The 26,833-nt window shown below is 38.3% G+C and overlaps 1 protein-coding gene across 2 annotated transcripts in view; it reads left to right on the forward strand.

Annotated features, from left to right (window-relative positions):
- The first annotated feature begins 629 nt into the window (after nt 1–629).
- magi3a (membrane associated guanylate kinase, WW and PDZ domain containing 3a) overlaps nt 630–26,833 on the forward strand; it is a 178,459-nt gene continuing 152,255 nt past the window's right edge. Inside the window, exon 1 of one of the 2 annotated variants that reach the window (XM_048177380.1) lies at nt 630–2,806. In XM_048177380.1, the coding sequence (XP_048033337.1) occupies nt 2,500–2,806 (307 nt within the window). In that variant the 5' untranslated portion in view covers nt 630–2,499. The remainder of the gene's footprint in view (nt 2,807–26,833) is intronic. The other variant, XM_048177379.1, reaches the window with a different exon arrangement.

Raw genomic sequence — 26,833 nt, forward strand, 5'->3', positions numbered from 1 at the left:
ACATCATTGCTTTCTGTTTTTATTCACAATTTTCACAACTTTTTTTAGAATCGGGTTTGTGTGTGTGTGTGTGTGTGTGTATATATATATATATACTTATTATATTAATATAATCTTATTATATTAATAAGAATGATATTAAAAGTTATTTACACATTCTGTAAAGCTTAGAGGGGCTTCTATCTTCAGTAGTTATTTTTTCTTGCTAACTTAGTTGTCATAATACACAAAAAAATCATTATTGTAAAATTATTCAATTTATTCCCCTTAATAACACACTGGCTGATGCATCATCATCCTACACATGCTAAACATATATCTAAAAATATTTAAAAAGTAAAACTTCTTAAAGAGATAGTTCTCCCAAAAATGAAAAATTCTGTCATTTACTCACCCTCAAGTTGTTCCAAACCTGTATATGAATTTCTTTCTTCTTCTGAACACAAAAGTAGATTCTGAAGAATGCAAGTAACCAAACAATTGATGGACCCCACTGACTTCAATAGTATGGAAACTATGTAAAACTATGTAAGTCAACTGTTTGTTTACTGACATTCTTCAAAATATCTGCTTTTGTGTTCAGCAGAAGAAAGAAATTCATATACAGGTTTGGAACAACTTGAGGGTGATTAAATGATGACAGAATTTTCATGTTTGGGTGAACTACACCTTTAACGGGTGCACCTTTCCCATCTTCCCCTACTCTTTTTTTACAGGGTGCAATTCTATACTACAACAGAAGGTGGCACTATAATACAGCATCAATCCTAGAAGCTTGGATTAAACCTGATTTTAACCCCTGATAAGACTGTTATATAATATTGTTTAACTGTATTGTCTTTGTAAAACTACTATTAATGCAAGAAAGAAATTACATGTTTATATTATAAAGCAGCATCATAGAAAAAACATGATAATGTGCAAAAATGTGTGTAACAGGTGGTGTGAAATTACAAGGTTTATATGCACAGCTGTTCAACACATGAACCCATAATAACAGACCAATATATTATGAAGTTGTTCTATTTTCTTTTACATCCATGGTTTTCAAACAGGGTTCAGTGAACACCTGTAGGGCATCTAAAGGGAGTCCCATTTAAATAGGTTGATATTCAAGTTCTATTTTATGACACTTCTAAATTTAAATCACAATTTTTTTAATGTATGATCATAAGCATTATATAATGTTAATGTTCTTAGTTTTAATTTCCATCTTTTGTTATGCACTGTATGTATATTAACTGTATATTTTTATTCGTATTATCTTATTCCATAAAGTGGGGTTCATCTTTAATGTTTTGTTAATATTTTTCATTTGAAGTAGCCTATTTGGAGCATTTTAAGGTGCATTTTTGTAATGAAAGATGCTGTACAAATAAATTATTGTTATTATTATTATGAAAATGTTATAAAGTTTTACCAAGAAAATGCTTGCTTTTTTCCCCTTTTTTTAAAACTTTGTTTGGATTGGTTAATCTTCTGGATGGGGGTTGAAAACCCTTGGTTTACATTTTACCACTTACTATCTTCAAAATACATTTCATCAGGCATTTCAAGACTCAGCAAGTAAATTTTTCCTCAACAGAGTCAACACCTTTTAGCCCTAGAAGCACGGCAGAGAGAGAGTTTTTTTAAGTTTAGCATTGTGAAATAGTATGGGAAAGCCCGCCCTCTCGCTCTCATTGGCTGCCCCGCTCTCGTCCACTCTGCATTGGTGTCGGTGCGCGCCACTGACAGTCGCTGCTCTCGTTTGGCGCAAGTAACAAGGTGAAAATCTACAAAGTTGCAAATCTGCGCCTACAATTAATCACCGACGGGCGATGACAGCTCTACACAGACAACAACAACCCACACAAGAGGGCGTTTCTACATAAATCAAAGGTCGTCGGACAGTGGACCTAGTTAGTCGCGTATTCCCGATCCAGGTATATTGTTGTTCGTCGTTTCCCGTGAACGCGCCGGTAGCTGATGTCATTGGAACAGGTGCGCGAAACCCAAGTTAACAACAGTCGCCCTAGATCGCGAGGGATTACACACGGATGTGAGTGTTTTCTACGGCGTTTCATTCATCAGCCGGTATTACCAAGCGATTTGAGGCTGTATTTTTTTTTTTTATTTGCCTGGATAAAGGCTGTCCTGCTTCGGGTGGTAGTTTATTGCTATTTCCGTGTCTTTTTCTCCTAAAAAGCGCTTGTTTGGATCGTGAAGACGATATTTGGCGACACTTCTTGGTGAGCAGTGAGCATAGATTTTAAGGCAATGAAGAGCCCTTTTACCTTCATTTGAGCTCGGGTCTCAATACGTGAATTTTGACTGAACCATACAGGGAATATATTTTAAGAACCGAGCAATGCCGACTCTGAAGTTTTGAAACCTTTTTTTTTTTAATCTTTTTCACCAAGACATGGGAATGAAGCCGCTGTGCTTTACTGCGCTTTAAACGCGTTTGCATAAGGAAATAACCTGTTTTAAGAGACTCGTTTACGAAAGGGATTAATCATGTCCAAGACACTGAAAAAGAAGAAACATTGGTCCAGTAAAGTGCAGGAATGCGCCGTTTCGTGGGGTAACGCCGGGGAGCTCAGCGCCGCACTGGAGATAAGCGGGGGAGCCGAGCACGGAGAGTTCCCGCACCTGGGACAGGTGTTGTCGGACGCGTTAGTGTGCCATGTCGGCAGGCTACCTGGTCCCGGAGATGTGCTTCTGGAGGTGAACGGCACGCCTGTCAGCGGACTGACAAACCGAGACACCCTCGCCGTCATCCGACACTTTCGCGAACCCCTCCGTCTGAAGACCGTAAAGCCAGGTTAGTTTGTTAACCCAGTTGCTAAAACCTAGTGAGCTACCAACAACAGTTTGTCACTCTACAATTATCACTAGGGTTATTTTGTAAAACCCTGGTAAAATTTGTTTTTTAAGCCAGCGTTAAGCAACGTTTCGTGTTTGTAATTTTGAAAGAGGATTAGCGTTGTTTTTAGCACTGCTTGTGCTCGAATGTTACGATGTGTTGTTTAGCAACAGACAACCAATCACGAGCGACCTGATTAAATATTCATAGACTTTGGCCAGTCTCAGAAACTTTCACGCGCTGTGTGTGTAGTTTCAATGTTTCAAGTCACTTCTGTATAGCAGCTTTCGTTTCTTAACTGATGTTTTTATTTATAACTTTAACACTATTATTTCCCCGTTTATTAATGTGAAGCAATTAGTATTGTTCAAAGCGCTATGACTTTACTTGAAGACGTCAAAATACAACCAGATTGGATTTGAATAGCTAGCGGTTGTTCTTGTCCAATCAGTGTTATTGACCTGATAAATATGCAAATTAGAACGATAACTAATGCCTTTCAAATCTACAGTGTGAAATATGGAACACGATAACGGGTTAAGAACATTTCAGGTAAAAACAATTACTGTTATTTAGGCAGCTCTCTAGGTTCTGTTCTATTACTAGCATTTGCTTATTATAATTACGTAGTTGGCATTTTGATTAAATGGGACTCTCATGGAAAAAGTGGATTTTAACTGAAGCCATTTATCACAGTTACCACAACAGGAGGAAATTGAGACTATCCATCATGAGGAAGTTTTGATACCACTAGATGCTTCTGTTTGTGGGCAACCACAGTGATTTCATTAATCGTATTGGTGGTATACTTTTACTTTCCATCAAGACTCCCAAGGTTTATTTAAGCTGCTAAAGCCAGGTTAAAAGTGTTTGCAGGTGTGTGTGACTGTTAATCTTGTGTTTGCTGGAGAGAAATAATGAGGATCTAAAAAAGGTTGCTGAGACCTGAGCTTTCAGGACAGGTGAGGATCAGAAGCCATAAAATACAGACATGATTCTAACAAAATTACCATGGCTACTAGATAACATAGGAATATAGAGTAGCTTTGTGTAACACGACTCCTTTGCGGATCATCCTAACTCAGAATCTTATCTGTTTAGTCACCATAAGCATTTCAGTTAGTCTCATTTAAACCATTGTCAGATCTCCTTGTCAGATTAAGTCACTATGAAATCAAAATGGACTATTATTTTTTTTAAAGTCTGTTGCTGTATTTATTATGTATGATTTATCTGTGCACATTATTTTTAAAGTCATGTGCACTCATAATCTTAAATCAAAATAACTTATCCTCCCTCTTGCAGCGACATCTCTTTTCTTCTCTGATGATGTGTATACTGTTTACAACCTGTCTTTCACATGAGATCACAGCATTAGCAAACAACGATCTAATCAAGTCCCAAAATCAAGAACAAAATCAAGACCCGCTCCGCATTTTTTCCTGTTCGAGAAGCCGTTTCATTTGGACATCACAATAGGGAAGAAAAGATGATTGCGACTTCCATTTTATGCCAACTTTAAGATAGGACGTTTCAGGAATACAACCCCTGCATCATATAAGAAGTTAAGTGTGAACGAGTACGCTGTTATTGTTTTAAGAGTGCATGACACTTCAGTATGTATCTGTGCGACTTCACGTCACCAGAAGCTGATTCAGATGCTATAGGTATCTCCTCCATTGAGCTAGAAATTGTGCAAACTCTTTAAACATTTAGAGCTTTGAACTTGGTGTGTGTAATCCTCTTTGCCTGCAGCACAGATGTCGTCTGACTCTGATTTCCCAGCTTCCCCCCATCACCCACTGTCCACCTCATTTAGTGTGTTAGCTTGCCTGAAGGATCACCGTTTGACTCCTTCATGCCATTATAATGCTCTTTTGGAGATGATTTTAATCATAGAGCTTTATGTTGCTATGCGCACTCTCTACGTTTGTTTATTTTGGGCTTGCAATTGAAGTAGAGTGGATTACCTAATATGAAAATGTAGTTCTCCTTGTGCTTCCTAATCAGTGTGAATTGGCATTAGTGACCGGGTTAGCATCAGATGTCTCTTACTGATTAATTTAACGTAGTGTGAGTTTGTTAAAGCTGCCAAAGCCTGCAGCTTTGAACCGAGTCCAAGTCTAATTGATTCAATTACTATCTTAAATCTGTGGTGTGCTGTCTGTGTTGTGACTCAGCAAGAGGACTGGACACCTGAAAATTTGTATTCTATTACAAATGTTTGGTTTCACTACAGTACGTCAGGCTGGTCAGGATGCTCAAGCAGACAGCAAAGTTTTAGCATCTCTGCGTTTACATTTATATTTAGTAGATCTCAAAATTAACCCATTTTCAATAATTCATTTTAATTGGTAGTTTTATTATTTGTTTAGTAAAGATTTTTGTGTTTTTATATCTGTTATTACATGACAATAACAACTGGAATTTTAATGTCGGTGTATCCCTAATTTTGTTTTTACTTCTAAAGAAAGAGCATCTGAGTTTCTTATATGTTCCTTCCTCAGAGGCCATGTGTATGTGTGTGTGTGTGGCTGAGTGTTTTCTCTCTGTCCTTCAGTTTATGTTTAATTCATACCACATCAATCATTGATGAGTCCATAGAAGAGGCCACCTCAAAGGGATCAGATGGTACCAGGAGACCATTTAGCCTTAAATTCGAGCCGCGAGCAACACTGGCTGAGTGTTCTACACGGCTGATATGAAGCTCAAGGGCTTCTTCATCTTTTGGCTGAGCTCAAGACTCCTAGGCCAGTCTAGAGACCTCAGTAGAGGTGCTGCTGGCATTTATACCATTTTTAATGTTATAAATTGGTTGCAAAGGTGTAAGATTGACTGAAATGGTGGAGCATAGTTAAAGTCATGGTCAAGTGTTGCTCAAGACAGCAAGCAAACAATGGAAGGAAACAGCAGAAGGAAGGAAAATGTGAATATTTTCCCCTTCTCAAACAGACAAAATAATTTGTGAAGGGTCTAAAGTTAGCCAGCATAGTTTGCCTTGTGTCGGTGAGGTTTCTGTGCCGATGATAGGCTTTTCTCAGCTGTATGCTTTCCTGACCAGTGGACTTGTGGCTCATGCTCATCTTTTTCAGTCTTATCTGTTCCAAGGCATGACGCTTCTTGGCCTCCCACATATTCAGGCTAACCTGTCATGTCCTCCTCCGTTTTTCCTGTTTTTCACCCCCACACCTTTTCTGCCAACCCGCGCTCGCATGCATTTGAGTCCTAAAGTCTTAGACCACACTGAAAATACTGATTTAAATTCTAATTTTTTTTTTTGAATTTTGAAGAATTTAAAATGTTCTAACAATGTGACTAATAAATATTTAATATTCTGCACTTTTGCTTAAACCAAGAGCTCCAAGAGGTCCAGCCTCCATATTTATAATCCCAGCAGAGGTCCAGGAAATACTTTTTTGAAATAGTTACACATTTCCATGTGGGCAGCAGTAGTACTTTGTAAAAGAAAAAAATCCTAAATAGTCAAAAAAGGATACTGGGGCCAAAGCAGAGTTATCTCAAACAAAGAATATAAATTGAAGTGCGTTTGGAGCTAAAATGGTGCAATGCATAATGCATTGTCATTATGTCTTCTCAGCCTCTATGGAACCAATAACATTCTGCTGTTTGGTGACCCCTGGTTTAGACATTTGTCACTAACCTAGTAAGCTAGTTTGTAATATTTTGTGGAAAAAAAAGAAGTGTATTACTGCATAGAAAATTCCTATTAGTGGCCTTTGACTTTTGGATCAAATAGTATTTCACTTTAACAGATGCCAAATAGTTGAACAAGCAAACACGTCTTCAACATTGAACAAATTTCAGGGCTTAAATCATCTCTGAGCAGAAAGTCATTGGATCTGCCATGAATTTCATAACCATAACTTTGCACTGCCGTCATACATCCGGACCAGATGAAGGAATTTTTTTTTGTCGTACATCTGTGAAATTGTGCTTAAAGCCATTGTCTGAGTGCGGCCTTGATTGACCGCAATGGTGCAATTTCCACACATTGTGTTAATGTGCGAGCGGAGGAAGGGTGAGGGAGTGTATCATTACTGACTCACAAGCTGACTTACATTAGTCCTCCTGTCATGATGCTGTGTGGCATTATGAAGCAGCAATTGTTTTGAGACTCATACTGTGTTGTTGGATTGTTAATATGGCAACTTTTTTTGTATTAATCTTGTCTTTACTTACTCTTCTGAGTCATGACAAAGGATCAAATGTCTCATTTTATTAGATCATTCATAACTAAAAATGATAATTTTCTTTACTTTCAGCACTTATACTTTTTCAGTAAGTGTGCTGTAGTGTCTCCCCTTTTTCTTCAGCTGTGCAGTGTGAGGTAAATCTGTTTCATTCTCCGTTGGTTGATTTTAGTTGTTTATGGAGTAGACAGAGGTTATATCAGCTTTGTGAAATGGGGAGGATGCTTTAATGTGGTTTCCTTTAAAATGTTTGCATCTTATGAGCGGTCTGTCACAAGCAGCAGCTCTGGTCATATAACTTTACTTGCACTATTGCTGCTGACATACACCTATAAAACTACCACAGCTGCTTTAACATTCTGTTCAAGTCTGTTCATCTCTCTGAGGGCCTCGGGCTCGTTGCTTAGTCACCAAACAACATTCATGCAATTTTTTTAATGTAAACACCCTCAGTCCTTTTCCCAAAGTTTCATACAATGTTTGAATAAGAAATACATTTTTCAGTGGTAATCATCTCTAGTGGCTGTTACACAGATTTGACAGGAGCAGAATGCATTTTCTCTCCCATCCTCGTTTTATCTTCCCTTCAAACCTGCTTTTTTTATTAGGCGGCCTTGTGTAATTGAACGTGTGTTGTTTGCATGTTTCAACCTGCCTCAGAGAAGCAAATAAAACTCTTTCTCTGTTGGCAACACTCAAATTCTAGTGTGGCTGAGGAAGCTGTTCATTTTCAGGACAAGTTTTGTTAATTTGCAGAGATGCGAGATGTTTAATCATGCTGTGCTGTCAAAAAGATTCCTGTTGTATAGTGCAAAAAAGTCACATTCACATTCTTAATGTGTACATTTGTCTGTTTTTCCAGATAAAATATGTAAAAATCCTTGAATCTGCCAGTGCAATAAGACAAAATATAAATCAAATCTTAAAGGAACACTCCCCTTTTTTTGAAAATAGGCTAATTTTTCAACTCCCCTAGAGTGAAACCGTTGAGTTTTACCGTTTTTGATTCCATTCAGCTGATCTCCGGGTCTGGCGGTACCACTTTTAGCATAGCTTAGCATAGTTCATTGAATCTGATTAGACCGTTAGCATCTCGCTCAAAAATGACCAAAGAGTTTCGATATTTTACCTATTTAAAACTTGACTCTTCTGTAGTTACATTGTGTACTAAGACCGACGGAAAATGAAAAGTTGCGATTTTCTAGGCCCATATGGCTAGGAACTATACTCTCATTCCGGCGTAATAATCAAGGAACTTTGTTGCCGTACCACGGGTGCAGCAGGCGCAATGATATTACACAGTGCCTCTCACAAATGTCTCCATGGTTGCAAGGCATGCTCCCTGTGCAAGCAGGCGGTCACAGGCGGTGCGTAATATCATTGCGCCTGCTGCACCCATGGTACGGCAGCAAAGTTCCTTGATTATTATGCCGGAATGAGAGTGTAGTTCATAGCCATAGAAAATCGCAACTTTTCATTTTCCATTGGTTGTAGTACACGATGTAACTACAGAAGAGTCAAGTTTTAAATGGGAAGAATGTTGAAACTCTTTGGTCATTTTTGAGCGAGATGCTAACGGTCTAATCAGATTCAATGAACTATGCTAAGCTATGCTAAAAGTGAGAGACCTGGAGATCGAATGAATGGATTCAAAAACGGTAAAACTCAACTGATTAACTCTAGGGGAGTTGGAAAATGAACTGGAAAAAAGTTTAGTGTTCCTTTTAAAGAGATAAAAAATGAAATTTGTCATTTACTCACAGTTTCTTCTGTGAAAATTTCCTTCTTCTGTGGAACACAAATTAAGATTTTGGAAGAAAAAATGTTTTTGTCCATATAATGACAAAATTGACCCCATTGACATTAACTTTTTAATGTGCATAAAATAAAATAAGAAAAAAATAAATTAAATTAAAATAAAACAAAATAAATTTAAATACATTTAAATAAATTAATATAAAATACCCACTGGCATTTTACAGAATATCTTGTAAAAAGAAAGTCATAATGGTGGGTAAATGTTGACAGAATTGTCATTTTTGGGTCAACTATCCCTGTAATGGCTTATGCATTGTTGATATATGATGTTTATCTTGTTTTTAAGGATATGTATATTTTTTTTCTTGAAAACAAGTCAAAAAAGACTAATTAAACTCATTAAGAATTCATTTTTTGCAGTAGTAAGAGATATTACCACCACACTGAGAGGAATTCAACAGGACTAGCGACATTTCAGTCAACCTGTAGGCTGCCAACAAGTAATTAATTTTAACATTTATGAAGTAAAACATCATTTAAAGTAACCACTCCAAGAGTTTGCATACATCTATGTCCGCAGTTTCATTTTAAGTAATACCTTACAGATTCAGTTGCTCCCCACATTATTCCATTCAATGTGAAGCACATCAAAAGTTTTTTTTTTTTTTTTGGTGCATTCATACACCTCCCCTCTGGAATCATTACCGAATCTGCTCACACACCCCCAGCTGCCCATGCATGGGGGGGATGGGTGCGGCGGAGCCCAAGATAGGAGCTTCTGCTTGGAATATTAAAGCAAATCTCAAACCTCTCCCTGCAGAAACCATCTCACACGCTTAACCCCTTTATCAGCCTTCCTGTCAACGGGAATATGAGGAGGGCTGCTGTTTGTTTCACCAGCACTTCACCAGTCACTGCTTGTGATGTGGTGGAATATTCCACCATTCCAGCACTGTGTTTCTGTCTGTGGAGTCATAATGACAAGCGATGACATGGAAATGAGAGTGACTTGCTAGAAACCCGTCTGAAATGTGGAGTGACATCACCAAGTGTGGGTCTGAGATCACCAAAAGTGGCTTCTAGCAATGTCATTTTTCATTTTATTTTCACAGATATATTCAGTGTAGAATGCTGCAGAATGAGAAAGTGGTTTCATTCAGTGTCATCCACAATCCCAAGAGGCATTTCCTCAATTTTATGCCAGCCAGTCATGCATTCCTGTTTATGCAACTTAATTGGCTCGCATCAGAGAAGCCACATTCCTGGTATTTATGCCCCCTGGAGATATGTGGTCAGCGTGACCCATGCCAACATTACATATAGTCCCTCCAGCTGAAATCCACATGGCAGCTGATGGCCCGATCAGGCCCATTGAAGCAGCCTGGGAGGTGTTTTTCTGTGCCATGATCTGATATCTCATCTCCCAAGTACTGTTATTGTCAAACAGAGTGGGCTTTGAAATTTTCAGTCTGATTTGCAGTAATCTTCTGCAGTTTCTCAGTTTATGCGGCAACAGGAAATGAAAGAATTATTATGCTATGAGGGGAATGGACATGAATAATTAACTGACAAATGAACGCAGAATGTTAGATTGTATTCGTGCCCATCATTAACAAGTGTGGAGGATAAAGATTTCCAGTCGCTCTTGGTTGTGACAGGAACTTGAAGGAGCTTTACTGAATGAATAAAAGTGATCTGGATTAGGAGAAAAGCAGCTGTGGAGCCGATAAAGAGATAGAGCATTATAAAACATTATAGGGGTGGGAAGGTGATTTCCAGTGCTTAAAGCCAGGCACACACTGTCTGAAAATCACTGACCTGTTCAAATTTTCTGATAATTTACTCACCCCCCATGTCATTGAAGATGTTTGTCTTTCTTTCTGCAGTCGAAAAACATTCCAAGATTTTTCTTCATATTGGTGACTTCAACAGGGTTCAATGGGTTGAAGGTCCAAATTGCAGTTTCACTGCAATGGGCTCTACACAATTCCAGATGAGGAATAAGGGTCTTATCTAGCAAATAACCACAAATGCTCGTCTTGCACTGCTCTGCGATTTGCCACACATTACGTAATCATGTTGGAAAGGTCACGCGCGACGTAAGTGGAAGTACCAAGCAAGTGTTTACAAAGCGAACATACATAGAACATGCAAATGGCCTTTGCAAAAAAAAAAAAAGGTAAAATTGACGATGTTGGACGATTTTGAAGTCCTACTGTGGTACTTCCACCTACGTCACACGTGACCTTTCCAATGTGATTACGTAATGTGTGGCGCATCGCAGATCTAGTGCAAGACGAGCATTTGTCGTTAAAAAGTATATAATTTTTTTATTATTTTTAGAAAATGACAATCGTTTTGCTAGATAAGACCCTTATTTCTTGGCTGGGATCATGTAGAGCCCTTTGAAGCTGCATTTAAACTGCAAATTGGACCTTGAATCCGTTGAACCTTATTGAAGTCCACTATATGGAGAAAAATCCTGGAATGTTTCCTTCAAAAACCTTAATTTCTTTTCGACTGAAGAAAGAATGACAAACATCTTGGATGACATGGGGGTGAGTAAATTATTAGGAAATTTGAATTCTAAAGTGAACTAATCCTTAAAGCGGATGTTTTACATAGTTTACATCGTTCACGTCTGTCTTCATTTGCACAGAATGAGAAAACGAAGTGGAAAAATGCAGCCATGCTTGGAGAGATGTGGGGACAGTTCAATTTTATTTAAATGAAATATTAAAATTTAAAGTAATTTTATTTAAATGTAATATTTAATATAATTTAATATATTTATTTATCTTTTGTGTTTTTTATTGTTTTCGATTCTTATTGCCAATGAACGTCTTGTTCACTCTACCACTTCCACTCTATTGCTTTCTTGCTATTGCAAAAAAGGCTATCTTTTGCTATACGTGTGGTTTAAAAAACATTTGGAATGGAAATGGAAATGTGCTGCCATTCTTGTGTAAATTACTTGTTATGCCTAACACGTTTTTAATAGTTCTGAGTAGCTTATCCATTTTATAATTTATGGCCATTATTAAAGGAAATGGTGATGTATTAACACAGAAATTGCTTTATCTTCAAAGTAGAGATGCAGCAGCACTGCTTGCATGTGGAAACAGACCTAAGACATCAAAATGGCATAAGGTCTCCTGAGTGGACAAAGCAAACTCTGTAACAAAAATAATGAACTGAATTTATTTCTTCAAAGGACAGAGAGGTGGTCTGTGGTATAATATCCCCCCCCCCCCCCCACCACCAATTTGCCTTATTGTGGCTGTTTCTGTGATCCAGGGGTCTTTATTATTCTTGTGTTGGCATGTAGTGCATACCACCAGAGAATGAGAAGTGATGGCCTTTTGAAGTCTTAATGCCTGCAAATAACTTGCCCTTCTCTTGAGCACTCAATGTGTGTGTGAGCATGCTTTTGCATGAAAATGAGAAATTAGGACAGGAATATGGATTGTTCCTCTCTAGTGCCCTTTTGAGATGAAAGGTAATTACACTGATAGGATTTGTGTGGTCCTGAGGGCTGTGTAGACGGTAGCTATTTGTTTGCTCACTTTGTGATTATTCAGATCTCCACAGATGTTTCCTGCCTTCTCGTATGTAGCATTATCACAGGTGTTGCTCCGTACGGCTTTATTTACAGGAGGCATTTCTTTCTGTGTCTTTTGGTTATTTTAAACTGATCATTCATGTTAGTTTCACAGCTGAAATCGTCTCTCACCTGTATAAACATCCCTCCTCCCCTTTGAATGTGAATCTTAATTCATGCTAACAGAACACTGACTGAATGACTGAATCTCAAACTACTGCTGTGTTTGTCTACCTCAACATCATCTGACCCTGGAGGACATTTAGAGGATATGGAGGTATTTTAAGCCTCTCTCCTCTATATAATGTCACTGGAACAGCTGCATGTGAGGTCTACGCTTTGAGTCTTTGAGATTATTTTGATCATTGCATTTAGCCAGAGACAAAACCCAAAGTTTATTGTATGGTGAGAGAGTTACTAGCTGAAATGACAACCTGTATGTGGTTCAGTGGTGATTCTTTTAAAGGGTTAGTTCACCTAAAAATGAAAATTCTGTCATTAATTGACCCTTCGCAAAGACCCGCCCCCCTTAGTTACTGTTGCTTTGTCCGACAAGCCGTGGCGCTGTCATGCCACACACAGTGAAAAATACATGATCGCAGAGCAAAGAGGACACTGACAACACGTCGACAGACAAGACAAAGCAGGTTACTTATGATATTAAACAAAGTCCCAGCTTTCAAACCGTGTAGTTATTAAAGAAATTCAAACAATAAAAACCATTTTGTGGCTCTTTAATATGTCGTGACCATGGTCGTGACAGATTGCTGTAACGCCTCAGGTCAAGAGGCTCGTAAACCGATCATCTCTTCCTACTAGTCCATTTATAGCGTCAAATAAACATGAATGAACATGAGAATAAATGTTGTTTCAAACGCGTAGAGACGTCAATATATACAATTTTTCAAGTTTAACTCCACTGAGGTTAATCTTCTAACTACTGGCTGCTTTGTCGGACAAAATGGCGGATGCGGCATTAGATCGCTTGTCAATCAAACTCCCGGCGAAGGGTCAATTACTCACCCTCATCGTTCCACACCCATAATGGTGCGTTCACACCGGACGCGAATGAAGCGGTAAGCGCGAGTGATTTACATGTTAAGTCAATGCAAAGACGCAAATTGACATCCTGCGGCGCGATTCGCACGAATGAAGCGCCGCGAATTGAGTGATTCGCGCGAGTTGAAAAATCAGAACTTTGGCGAATTTCCGCGCCGCGTTAACCAATCAGGAGCTTGCTCTAGTAGTGACGTGACGTAGCGAGCTTGGCAGAAATTCGAAACAACAATGGAGGACAACATCATCGTCGCTATACATCTTCATACATTTATAGAAACAGAAATAAAAAGGATCGTGTTTGAAAGAAAGTGAATGAGGAGGTCGGACAATCTGATAAGTTGTAAAAAACGGTCTTTACTCAATTTGAGAGATAATATATATATATTAAGACTACAAGCCAACTAAAGACGACCAATTGAGCTTATTCGCTGTAATTTACAATTTTTTCCCCACTGACAAGTTGTGTTTATTCAGAGGAAGTGTGCAGAAAGCAGTGGGAGAGTCTGGGACACATAAAGGAGCGGGAGAGCCCCTCTCATGACGCGAATTCGTGTCTGTTGTGAAGGGATTTTCACGCGCGAATGAAGCGAGTAAACTCAAAATGTTCAAGCATCCAACTACGTGCGAATAGCGCGATTTATTCGCGCAAGTCGTGTCTGGTGTGAACGCAGCATAAGACCTTCATCTTCGGAACACAAATAAAGATAATTTGAGCTCGCTTGACTCTTTTATAGACAGCAATTTTATTACCACTTTCAAGGTCCAGAAAGGTATAAAGATATCGTTAAAATAGTCCATGTGACTACAGTTGTTCAATCTTAATTTTATGAAGTGACAAGAATACCTTTTGTGTGTAAAAACAATACAAAAATAATGACTTTATTCAACAATCTCTTTTATATCTTTCTGCTACACAGTTGACATGGTGAATGTGAGATTGTTTAATAAAGTCGTTATTTTTGTTTTGTTTTTGCACACAAAAAGTATTTTATAATTTGTGTTCCGAAGAACGAAGAACCTTATGGGTTTGGAACGACATGAGGGTGAGTAATTAATGACAGAATTTAAATTTTTGGGTGAACTAACCCTTTAAAGACTGCATGAGGAGAATGACTTCCCAAAAATCTCATACATTATGGTAATAATGTCACTTGGTTGTTTGGTCTGGTCCTATCCTTCCTTCTTACTTGCCTTCTTTTCTTTTTTTATTCCATCCATTATTTTTTCCTTCCTTCATGACTTACTTTTTTTGTGTCCTGACCTCCCCTTACTTCCATTTTGACTTCCTTCTTGCCTTTCTAACTTGCCTTTCTATTTCCTTTCTCCCCTTTTCTTTCTCTATCCTTTCCTCTGACTTCCTTCTGTACTTCCTTCCTGATTTCTTACCTGCCTGCCTTCCTATTTTCTTGTTTTCCTGACTTCCTTGTTCCTTCCGTACTTCCTTCCTGATTTCTTAGATTCCTGACCTCTATTTCCTCCTTTTTTCTTTGACATTTTCCTGACTTTTGTACATTCTTCCTTCCTTCTATCTTAACTTCCTTCCTGCTGCCTTTGTCTGTCTGTCTTTTTCTTGCTTCTTTTTTTCTTCCTGACATTTTTCCTGACATCCTTACATACTTCTTTCCTTACTTCCTGATGCCTTTATTCACTTGTCTATAAAAGCATAATTCATATCGGAAATACCATGTAATTATTTATTGGATGTTGGCTTTCAATCAATGTATTATTGTCCCACCTTTAAGCCTGGTTGTTTTATATAATAGTTGGGTGAGTTGTAAAATGGGCGGGGCTTTGCAACAAATGGCCAATAATTGAAACTAACCTTGCTTCATGGGGTTATACAGTTGTTTATGCAGTTGGGAGAGCATTAAATGATACATAACATCTCACTCTGCATTAAACAATGGCAGTAGTGCTTCATGATGGGGCGGCTGTCTGTGTGTTATCGTAAACTCGATCTAAATCTGAAATGGATGGCCTAGAGACAATCTCCTGCATTAGATGAGAGTGAATGATTGTATTTTTTTCTTCTAACCTTGCCAGCTTACTGTAAACGTACCACTTATCTCATTGCAGCAGCTCATCTCTACACCCACAAGATTAGTACACCATGTCCTCATCAGAATTCATGGATGTCAAGATCTCTGCACAGGCTATCGGCTAGCCATGATGGTTAGGTCTGTTAACGACTTATTGATCTGGCTAGCCTCCTCATGTTATGTCAGCATTTTGGCCAAGGTGAAAGGTCAGGTGAAGAGCAGCCAATACCACTAGCAATCCATATGGTCTTAAAAAGTAAAAAAGTAAATGCAAATGACTTTCCCACCCAGTTCAGCTGACGTTACAGAGAACATGTATGGCTAAAGGCCTGTTCACACCAAGAACAATAGCTGTAAAGATAACTATATTAGCGTCCACAACAACAAGTGATATCATTCTGTTAAGTGTGCGCTGCAGTTTTGCTGTCAATGGTTTTTATCTTCCATCAGCTGTAAAAAAAAAAAAAAATCGTTCCAACGATATCGCGTCATTATTGTTGTGGTGTGGACTCTGCAATTCTTTTATATTTAGAATGATTTTTAGAACTGTATCTTTATTGTTATCATTATAGTTATCCTTGTTGTGAAAGGGCCACTTCATTATTGCCTATTAACATTAATATCATAGTAAATCATCAAAGTGAAATGACGTTATACCTAGAATATTCAATGCAACCTTTGATGTGAACAACGTCTAAGAGATCAAAGAGGTTTTTCCATTTTTTTAGCTCTGTGGATGCCTGTCTTGTGTGCTTAAATGACATTAGAATAATGACCCATGATCTGTTTATTTTGTCATTGCTGTCCTTACTCAACAACCTAATCTTGTTTTATGAATCAATTGTAATGAATCGTTATGAATCTCCTAGGACAACCGTCAAATCAAAAACCAACAGGGGCGCAGAACCTGATGATGCAATTAGTGCAACAACAACAAACCACCACTATTAATTTTTTTCTAGTTTTGTTTTCAAGAGAAGCCATAACACTAGAGATTGTTTTTGTTTGCTTGCCACCATTTCTAACCCACATGTAATGCAGCTCACATCACTGAACGTTTCACAGATTGATGGTGTAAAACTCTGAACGAGTCTTCTTGCATGCATCCGTTATTAACGCGTCTTGACTGCCGTACAGTCTGATATTAATGGCAACTGAGATTCCACAGTGTGACATGGCTTACAGCGTAAAAGACTATTATAAATCGTACAGTGTGCGCCCGCCTCAAGAAACATTCAACAATTATATTATGACAGCATTGAAGATACAGTTGGTGCTTTATAATTGACTATCATTATTACGGCACTTGCTAGACAGCACTGCATTGAAATGTAGTGTATGTAATACTAATTGTAATAACTATAATTAACTTCTTTAGTATTTATGTTATGCAGGAACTGTAATTTAACTGAAAGGTTTTTCGTGGTTTTTTGAAGCTTTGATTGTGTTTATAGTGTGCAATATAACGTGTTCATGTTTCGTGTTCAGTATTTTTCACATAATTTACTTATCTGTATACCGCTGTTTCCACTGTCATAAAAACGGGCTGATGACTTCCTTGTTCTATGAAGTCCCTCCTTCAGAAATACGTAACGTGTTCTGATTGTGCCAGCGGTTCCTGTGTTGTGATTCGACAGCTCTGAGCGCACCGTGCCCGGAAAAGTCACGCCTCTTACCATAACGTGGAGATGCACGCGCTCAGTGTTATTGTAAACATGTCTTTAATTTTACCCTATCAATTTGAGCCGGAATCAGACCCGGTGATTGGACTGCGGGATGAAAATAACAGCGTTTCGACGACATGGCGACAAACACACTCTACAAACGCAACTCTTGTGTATTCCTGTGGGCGGAGGTTAGTCAAAAAACTGTTTTAGTGACGTCATTAAAGAAGGAAGTAGAGGGATGTAGTCCAAACTGGCCGTTCGATGTAGGCGACTTCTGTTAAATAAAATATCTCGCTTGGCATTGAACTTTGAGCTTTAAAATTTTACAGATTTTATTTATACTCTAACAACAACATTACACACTAACTAAAGTTTGAAACATGGGATCACGAAGAACGGGACCTTTAAGCTTTATGCTTAATATTTATAATAAAAATAAAAATTGTTAAATTTAAATAATTTAAGTTTAAAATGATCCCATTGGCTAAGTGTTTAAAATATAGGCAAGTGCAATGTTGTGATATTTGCATACAAAGATCTGCGATTTGAGGTTTATATATACTTATAAAACTTATATATAATTTTACATTAACCAGAATGTAACTTTTGCCTAATCCTTTTTCTTCATTTTTTTCTTCACAGTGTAGCAATAACTGCACTTAAAATAAAGTGTTTTATAATATTCTTTTGTCTTTTTTTTCCCCAAATGATCCTTTTATTCCTTTTATTCTTCAATAAAACACAACTGCCAAATCCTCACAATGAATCCAGAAAAATCACTGCTACTGGCCAGTCACGACTTTACATGCGCATCCTCATTTTGACAACCCAACGTGTCAACATCTCAAACAAAAGGTCTCACAGAGCCTTGAAATCAGTTTTAATTTGATGTAGTGTCATTCTGTCCAGCTCTTTCTGTTCTTCGCTCAGTACTCCTCAGCTGTTGCCTCTCTGGGCCGTCACACTTTTTAGAGGAGTCTGAGTAGTCTCTTGACTCGTATGCTTTAAATGTGTGAATAACCACTGGACTAGCTTTTCCTATATTTCAAGTCCCTTATCAGTATTAGCTTTCTAGTTTCATGTCTTCTGAGACAATTTTTCAGTTATAAAAGCCAAGTTCTCAGATAATAAACTGGGATGCTGGGATGGTACTGTGGTATTAATATGATTTTGAGGCTTGGAGGCAGATGTGTCTGCACCAATATCCACAAGTGAGTTGTTTTTTTTATTTTTATTTTTTTTACTTGGCCTGCTTTATTATCTATAGAATAAATAGTAGACTGGCAGACTGTGAGCTATTGCAGCAGTAATATTATGACAAGTGGGCTCCAGTTACAGAAAACAGAAATGTATTATTTAACAGGGTTATACAGATGAACACATTGAACTGAGTATAATGTGGTAACCAGTGTTGACCAACTCAATGTATGTTAATTAGCTGAAATGAATAATGGCTATTGTATTTAGATGTAAATAAGCACTCCAAATGAATTCTAGGTAATATGTTGATGTCAGCATATATCTGTCTGACTAACGGCTCATGTGTTTGTGTGAATAGAGAATTCAAAATAACAAGGGAATGTGAAGAATGTCCATTTGTACACATTGTTCCGTTGGTGGAAGGAGCTTACAATGGCTTATTGTTAACAGGTGTTTGCTCTGGCTGTGTCATACAACAGCGCTTTCCTCAGAGACCCTGTAGATTCAGCATGATGTTTTGTAGAAACCTCAGACCTCCTTAAAGTTTACTTAAGCACACTACTGTTGTTACTTGTTGAGCATTTCCTCAGTCATTTTTTGTTAATTATAATAATAGTAAAATCATACATAGAAATTAGTAGGATTATTCCATGTCAAATCAATTAAACTGTAGAATCATCCAGCTGAAGTGTTTGATTTTAACACTTTTTCTGATGCAAGACATAAATGGTAATCAAATGCATATGAAATGCCATTGATTTAATTTACAATGTAATATTATTTTGAAAACATTCAATACTGTATGTACAGTAAAAAGTATATTGTAAATATTATTACAATTTTTAAAGGTGCCCTAAAATTAAAAATTGAATTTATCTTGGCATAGTTAAATAACAAGAGTTCAGTACATGAAAATGACATACAGTGAGTCTCAAACACCATTGTTTCCTCCTTCCATTGTTTCCTCTCATTTGTTTAAAAGACCTCCGACGAACAGGCGAATCTCAACATAACAGTCGGGATCATTAATATGTACGCCCCCAATATTTGCATATGCCAGCTCATGTTCAAGCATTAGACAAGGGCAGGACGTCTGGATGTGCACAGCTGAATCAACAGACTAGGTAAGCAATAATAACTAACATGATCCATGATATCATGATATTTTTAGTGATATTTGTAAATTGTCTTTCTAGATGTTTCGTTAGCATGTTGCTAATGTACTGTTAAATGTAGTTAAAGTTACCATTGTTTCTTACTGTATTCACGGAGACAAGACTGATGTTATTTTCATTTTTTAAACACTTGCAGTCTGTATAATGTATAAACACATCTTCATTCTTTATAAATCTCTCCAACAGTGTGTAATGTTAGCTTTAGCCATGGAGCTCTATCAAACTCATTCAGAATCAAATGTAAACATCCAAATAAATACCATACTTACGTGATTAGACATATTGCATGACGAACACTTTGTAAAGAACAATTTTGAGGGTTATATTAGCTGTGTGAACTTTGTTTATGCTGTTAAAGGCAAGCATGAGCTCCATGGGCGGGGAGCGTGAGCATTTAAAGGGGCCGCAGCCTAAATCGGCTCATATTTAATGATGCCCCAAAATAGGCAGTTAAAAAAATTAATAAAAAATCTATGGGGTATTTTGAGCTGAAACTTCACAGACACATTCAGGGGACACCTTAGACTTATCTTTTAAAAAGACGTTCTACGACACCTTTAAAATAACAGTTTTTTGTTTTAATATATTTTGAAGTATAATTTATTCCTATAATGGCAAAGCTGAATTTTCAGCAGCCATTACTTCGGTCTTCAGAGTCACATGATCCTTCAGAACTTCATGGAGCAAGTTGTGCCCACATGGATTCTGCCAAGATGGCTGAGTTATTACTAAGAAAAACAATGATATTATGGCGTTTACACACAGCAGCAGAATACGGTTGTCAGTCCTGTATTTGAGTTACGTTCACACACAGTTCAGTTATTTACGAGAGTGACAACCGCATTCTCAGAAAAAATTTGTTGAACGAAACTGGACTGTACAACTAGTTGTCTCACATGTCATACAGTGTGAGAGATCCGCTCTGCACTGTACAAATGTGTGTCTATCATGTGTTGTGGGTTTTCATGTGTGGCTTATCTTTTGGTAACTTGACTAAGATATGAGCTGTATGTCATCTGAAGAATTTAGATTCATTGACTGTTCTCCACTAAAGCTGCTCCCATTAGTTTTGTGTTATAAGACTTTTCAGTTTTATAGACGTCACCATCTTTGATATTACTTTGGCCACTGTTGCTATGATTACTGGTAAGAGAATACAGGCTTGACTCCTGTTGCATACAGAGAGTATTTGAGACGCTACTGTAAGTTGCCGTTTGAACGGGACATTTCAAGACTCACACCTGTAAGTAAATGTGGTTGTCAATCCCAAAAAACTGACATTGTAAACGTGGCCTATGTTAACTTTATTTAAATAAATAAGGCGATATAAGGCCAGAACTGGCTTTTTGACATTATTTTGTGTGTATTTGACTGTATAAGCGCAATAAGCGGCGAAAAAGAACCCAATTTAGTACTGAGAGGTGGCTTTATGTGTGCTCTTTTAGTGTTAGCACAAAATCTGTGGGAATGAGTAAAATTATGTACGGTATGCGCAATCCCACACCGAAATTCAAGCCCCTCCCCCTGTTACACCAACAATTATTCACCTGGAGCAAATGAAACGAGTGAGTGAGCTGTTGGAGAGCTGAGAGAGTGAAAAAGCGCAGCTGGTATCGTGTATCTATTCTGCGGGAAATGAGTATTGGAAGCGTTTCAGATATTTCAGTACCAATTTGTATTGAAAACTCCATAATTTTGATGACACTGCACTAAGTTTATTATTTCAGATGGCTTTTTAAAAGACTACAATTGAAAAAATGTATATATTATATATAAAATTCAACCCGCCAAAGTGGCTAGTAGGAGAGACTGCTTTACACGCCACTGCTGAAATCCACCCGCATCTGGCGGGTGTTAATGTCAAGCCCTGCCTATAGGTGTCAGTGTAAAGTTCAAAAGTACTGGGATAAAGAAAACCACTGAAAATGTAAACAAAAACTTACTGAGTAAATCTTTAAAGTTCTGTAAAGTTTTCTAAGGGTCATTAAGCACCCAAGAGCCTTGTTCTTCCTTGCCTTCACCTTCATCCACTTGTTTTCAGTATTTGTTGGTGTATTAAAGGGGATCTTTTCAGAGGTATTCCTGGAAAGGGGTCAGTAAGCAACAAGCCTTAAGCATGTGAGCTAATGTTTAAAAATGCCTTTAATTCTACACTTACATGAACTCATTCTTTAGCACAACCTTTCGGTCCTACTCCTATTGTGTCGTTCTGAGAATTCCATGTGAAATCCCTTACAGCTTGTCATCGAGAAAGAGCTGGTGGGGTGGGAGTGTTACAAAATATTAACAGAATGTGGTCCGACCACTAGCATGGTGTCATCACTCAGGAATGTTAACCTTTTGATTCGAGGTACTTGCGTTTGCACAAGCTTCTTCTGTTTGTAGATTCTTGTAGCTTCTTTGTGCGTTGTTTGTTTGCCACAATATGAAAAAGCCATGTGCTACATTGTTCTAAATGTCAGCAGTAGCGGAGACGCACATAGCACATCATCTGTAAACGAAAACATTCCCACTTCGACCTTGTAACCTGAGCTGAATTCTGAAAACATGGACACGCTCGCACAGGGTAAAAAAAAGCCTCTCATCTTTCTCAAATGGAAATGCCTTCGATTAGATGTATTAAGCTTGGATTCACGAGCTGCCATCGCTCACAGGTCGCAAATATCAAGGGAAAACGGGCACCGCCAAGACTGCAAATGAGCTCCTTGGGGGTCACGGAAACAGCCAAGCTCTTTCACTGATTCAACACTTTTTCAGCACTCGCTTTATGGCTTCGCAAGCACCTCTAGATGATGGATAAAGTTGAAATAGTTGTCGACAGCCACCCCCTTGAGAGCCACAACCTGCCTGACCCAGATCCAAGGACGTAATGAGAGGGGTTTTGGACATCTGGCACTTTTGGACGGGAGCTGGTCGCTGCTTGCATACTGCCAAACTAGTTTGGAACGGGAGGATGGTACTGTTGAAATTTTGTCATTCCTGGCATGCAGCCAGTTGAAACTAGAGTAAAACTAGGCAGTCAAGTCAACCACTGCCTTCGTTTTGGAGTTTTTTTTTTTTTTCAGTCTTTGAACTCAAATCCTCTTATAAATGAATTATGATATTAAATAAGCTGTGTGATGGCATGGAGGTCCATATGAGCCCGGATTCTCTGTGTTCTGAAGGGTGTGAAAGGCCCTCTGTGTGTGACTCCAGCTGCCTCCTTTTTTTTCCCTCTAGCAAATGCATGGCAGCTTGTGTCTCAGTGGGAGAGACTTTTCGTGCAGCTGGAGCAGACCTTGGCCACCTCTGTTCCTCTGCTTGTATCATGAGACCAAACTGACAGTGCCCGATTTATGACTGTCTGAGGCCCGGATGAACTGTGTCTGACAGCACCAGACTCCGCTCAGCAGCTTCCCTTTTCCTAAGGTTCAGCGCATAAAACATTTTGGAATTTTTTTTTAAAGGCTTCATCAGTGGAATGTCTAGCCAAGAAATAGGATTTGTTTTAAATATAGCAACGGAAAATTGGCAAACATTTTGAGGAACTCCAAAGGGCATCTTTAAATCATTCAGTGTCATGCCCTTTCAAACTGTCAATTCAAAACAATTAAAATGCTATAGCACAAAATACTCATTAAGTGCGAAATTGGCCTAGTTATTTAACTGAGAGAGATTGATAATTGCTTTGTTGTATGTGTATGTTGGCCATGCAATCGACTGTGCCTGTACACTAGTATACCCAGAGCTTTACTACATTAAATTCTAGTGAGCCAGGACTGCCACAGGTTCCCCCATACCCCTGAAACCATCCATACTGTATTGCATATCCGCAATTCTTCAGCATGCATTTTAGCAGATTTGTTCATGATTTAGTACATGACTTTAGCATACTGCTTGTCTGGCTAATTGTACAAGAGTTGTTTTTTTTTCATAACAACATTAAAAGAACAAAGCAATCACTGTCGCCCGGGGAACTCCTCGTACTAGATTTATGAAGCGCCACGACTATCATGTAGACCTGCCAGCTTGCTTACCACTTTGCCTCATTACACTTAACACTGATTAGATTAGCTTGAAAGGACTAGAGATGCGCCTTTAGCCGCAGTACCTGCAGCCCTCCCTCTCTGTATCAGAGTGTGCCAGGCCCTCTGTTTATCCAGATTTATGGATGCGTTTTATCGCCTAGCTCCAGCCAGCTCTGTGATATGCAAATATATGCCCAGCTTTATTGTCTCAACTCACTGCTGTTAGCAGAGGTTTGTGTTCAAAATTGGTGATCGAGGGTTGTAAACATACCAAGCTGTGAACACTCTTTTCTCAGTGGCTTCAATTTATTTGGTTGCAGAGATTTTCCACGGCAGTCATTTGAAATAAGATGTTGGTTTGCCACACTTGATTTAGGGTTTGAGTTTGCCTCCTGGAAGTGAACGAGTGAATTGTTGGGAATTACGTAATTAATTTATGGGTGCTGTTTTATACTTTGCACCTTTTTCCTGCATGTTTTGACACTTGTTGAGTCCAGTGCAAGCCAGCCGGGGTCAAAGCTCTGACCTTTCCTCTTCAAATGCCTCACACGACCCCCACAGCCACCAGTTCACGGTGATCATCCAAACCGCTCTGGTCAGTTCTATTATTGGGATGCTTTTCCATTCATTCATCAACCTCTGGCCTGTGATGTGGGGTGGCAGGGCGCATAAACGACCCCAGCTCGCCAGTTTCACTTCTCTCCACTGTCCTTTCTCTTTTGTCTTGTCTCGTCTGTCCTTCTTCCTCTTTTCTCACTTATCTTTTCTGACCTGCCATCTCTTGCTCTCTTTTGTGCTCTCTTTAGCTCTCTCTTTCTTTCTCTCTCTCTCTCTCTTTAATTTCGCCATTGTTTATTGTCCTGTGATGTGGGAAAGACAGGAAGCTGAATAAATTGGGCCATTGTTTCTAGGGAGGATGAAGGGTTGAAGAGGCCTGTTAATACAGAAGAGGATTATGATGATGGCTGAGCTATAAGAACGAAAGAGACTGTCATTCGATCGAGCAACTCATCTGTGCAAATGCGACGCTGCATTAATTTACCTGAAAGAGCGCGAGAAGTCAACACAATCTTAAAATAAACCCCATTTTCTTTCTTATTGCATGTTTCTGGTCTCATTGTGAACGATTCGTCATATTCCAATGGGGAAAAAAATGTTTGGCTTCATATTTCATTAAAGTGTTGTAACTTGCTCTTCCCCTGAAACGATTTTCCTTTTCTGATGACATCACTTAGGCCACATTGGATATTGGATAATGTTAAAGTCACGATGTAACAGAAGTAGCGCAAGTAGATCTTTTCTTCCATACTGTGGCATACATTCAAGTGAAATGGATTATCGAAAAGAAAAAGTGTAGGGCAAGGTCTTGATTGGATGGGGGCAGATATTAAAGGTGCCATCGAATTGAAAATTGAATTTACCTCGGCATAGTTGAATAACAAGAGTTCAGTACATGGAAATGACATACAGTGAGTCTCAAACTCCATTGTTTCCTCCTTCTTATATAAATCTCATTTGTTTAAAAGACCTCCGAAGAACAGGCGAATCTCAACATAACACCAACTGTTACGTAACAGTCGGGGTGTATGCCCCCAATATTTGCATATGACAGCCCATGTTCAAGGCATCAGACAAGGGCAGCCAGTATTAACGTCTGGATCTGTGCACAGCTGAATCATCAGATTAGGTAAGCAAGCAAGGACAACAGCAAAAAATGGCAGATGGAGCGATAATAACTGACATGATCCATGATAACATGATATTTTTACTGATATTTGTAAATTGTCTTTCTAAATGTTTCGTTAGCATGTTGCTAATGTTCTGTTAAATGTGGTTAAAGTTACCATCGTTTCTTACTGTATTCACGGAGACAAGAGAGCCGTTGCTATTTTCATTTTTAAACTCTTGCAGTCTGTAAAATGCATAAACACAACTTCATTCTTTATAAATCTCTCCAACAGTGTGTAATGCTAGCTTTAGCCACGGAGCACTATCAAACTCATTCAGAATCAAATGTAAACATCCAAATAAATACCATACTTACGTGATTAGACATGTTGCATGGACGAACACTTTGTAAAGATCCGTTTTGAGGGTTATATTAGCTGTGTGAACTTTGTTTATGCACTGTTTAAGGCAAGCACGAGCTCTGTGGGCGGGGAGTGTGAGCATTTAAAGGGGCCGCAGCCTAAATCGGCTCATATTTAATGATGCCCCAAAATAGGCAGTTAAAAAAAAATTAATTAAAAAAATCTATGGGGTATTTTGAGCTGAAACTTCACAGACACATTCAGGGGACACGTTAGACTTATATTACATCTTTTAAAAAGACGTTCTACGGCACCTTTAACGTAAGCTTGCATTCGAATGTCAAGTCAAGTCACCTTTATTTATATAGCGCTTTTTACAATGTAGATTGTGTCAAAGCAGCTTAACATTGATAACTGGTACATAATTTTGGCTGCACAGCAGCTCTTAAAGAATAGTGTGTAAAAAAAGGGGCGGAGTTTATGCAAACAAAATGAAAGAAGTCTGGAATACATCACCAGAGAGAAGTCTGTAGTTTCATCAGAAGGTCGAGTTATGACTTTTTTTTATTTAAAAATATGAAAATAAAAATGAAAGCATAAGCTTAATTTTTCATTTTTATCGTAACAACAAGATCAAAAACATGCATTTGAAAAATAGATTTCCATTTCATGCCAACTTTAACCTTTAGCCAAATAGCTATTTAGGCATTGTTTTAGTGATCTTCACTTCGGTCAGGCTCAATTTTTTTTAATGTAGTGGCCACTTTTCAATATTCAGTTAATTCCCACTTTTTCCCATTGAATGTCCTGTTTTCCTTGGATGAGTACAAGTTATGCTAGTGAATTGGGTTGAAAGCTGCAGTTTACGTCAATATGATTCTCAGTTTAGTTGCGGAGGGAGAACGGGTTCGGTTTTGGGGGGTCATTTTCAGTTCGTATCCATGTTGACTACATAAAAACAGTCCTTCCTGTTTCGACTGATTGATAAGAAATAACTGCGGCTGAAAACTAGCTGCTCCAGTTCGTGGGTTTCGGGGAGTAACATTACGTATTGTGTTACCGCACAAAGCCTGTATTTCCAGATCTCTCCATGGCCTCCAACAAAGCACCATCATTCCTTTACACTTGATTGAAGAGGAGATAATTGTTGTGATCATACATAGTTGGTTTTCCATTTAAATGTATTAACAATCGGTATCTTTTTCAGGAACATGTCAACTATAAACAAAGCAACAAAT

This window comes from Megalobrama amblycephala, linkage group LG24 (genome assembly GCF_018812025.1).
Source record: "Megalobrama amblycephala isolate DHTTF-2021 linkage group LG24, ASM1881202v1, whole genome shotgun sequence".
NCBI classification, from domain to species: domain Eukaryota; kingdom Metazoa; phylum Chordata; class Actinopteri; order Cypriniformes; family Xenocyprididae; genus Megalobrama; species Megalobrama amblycephala.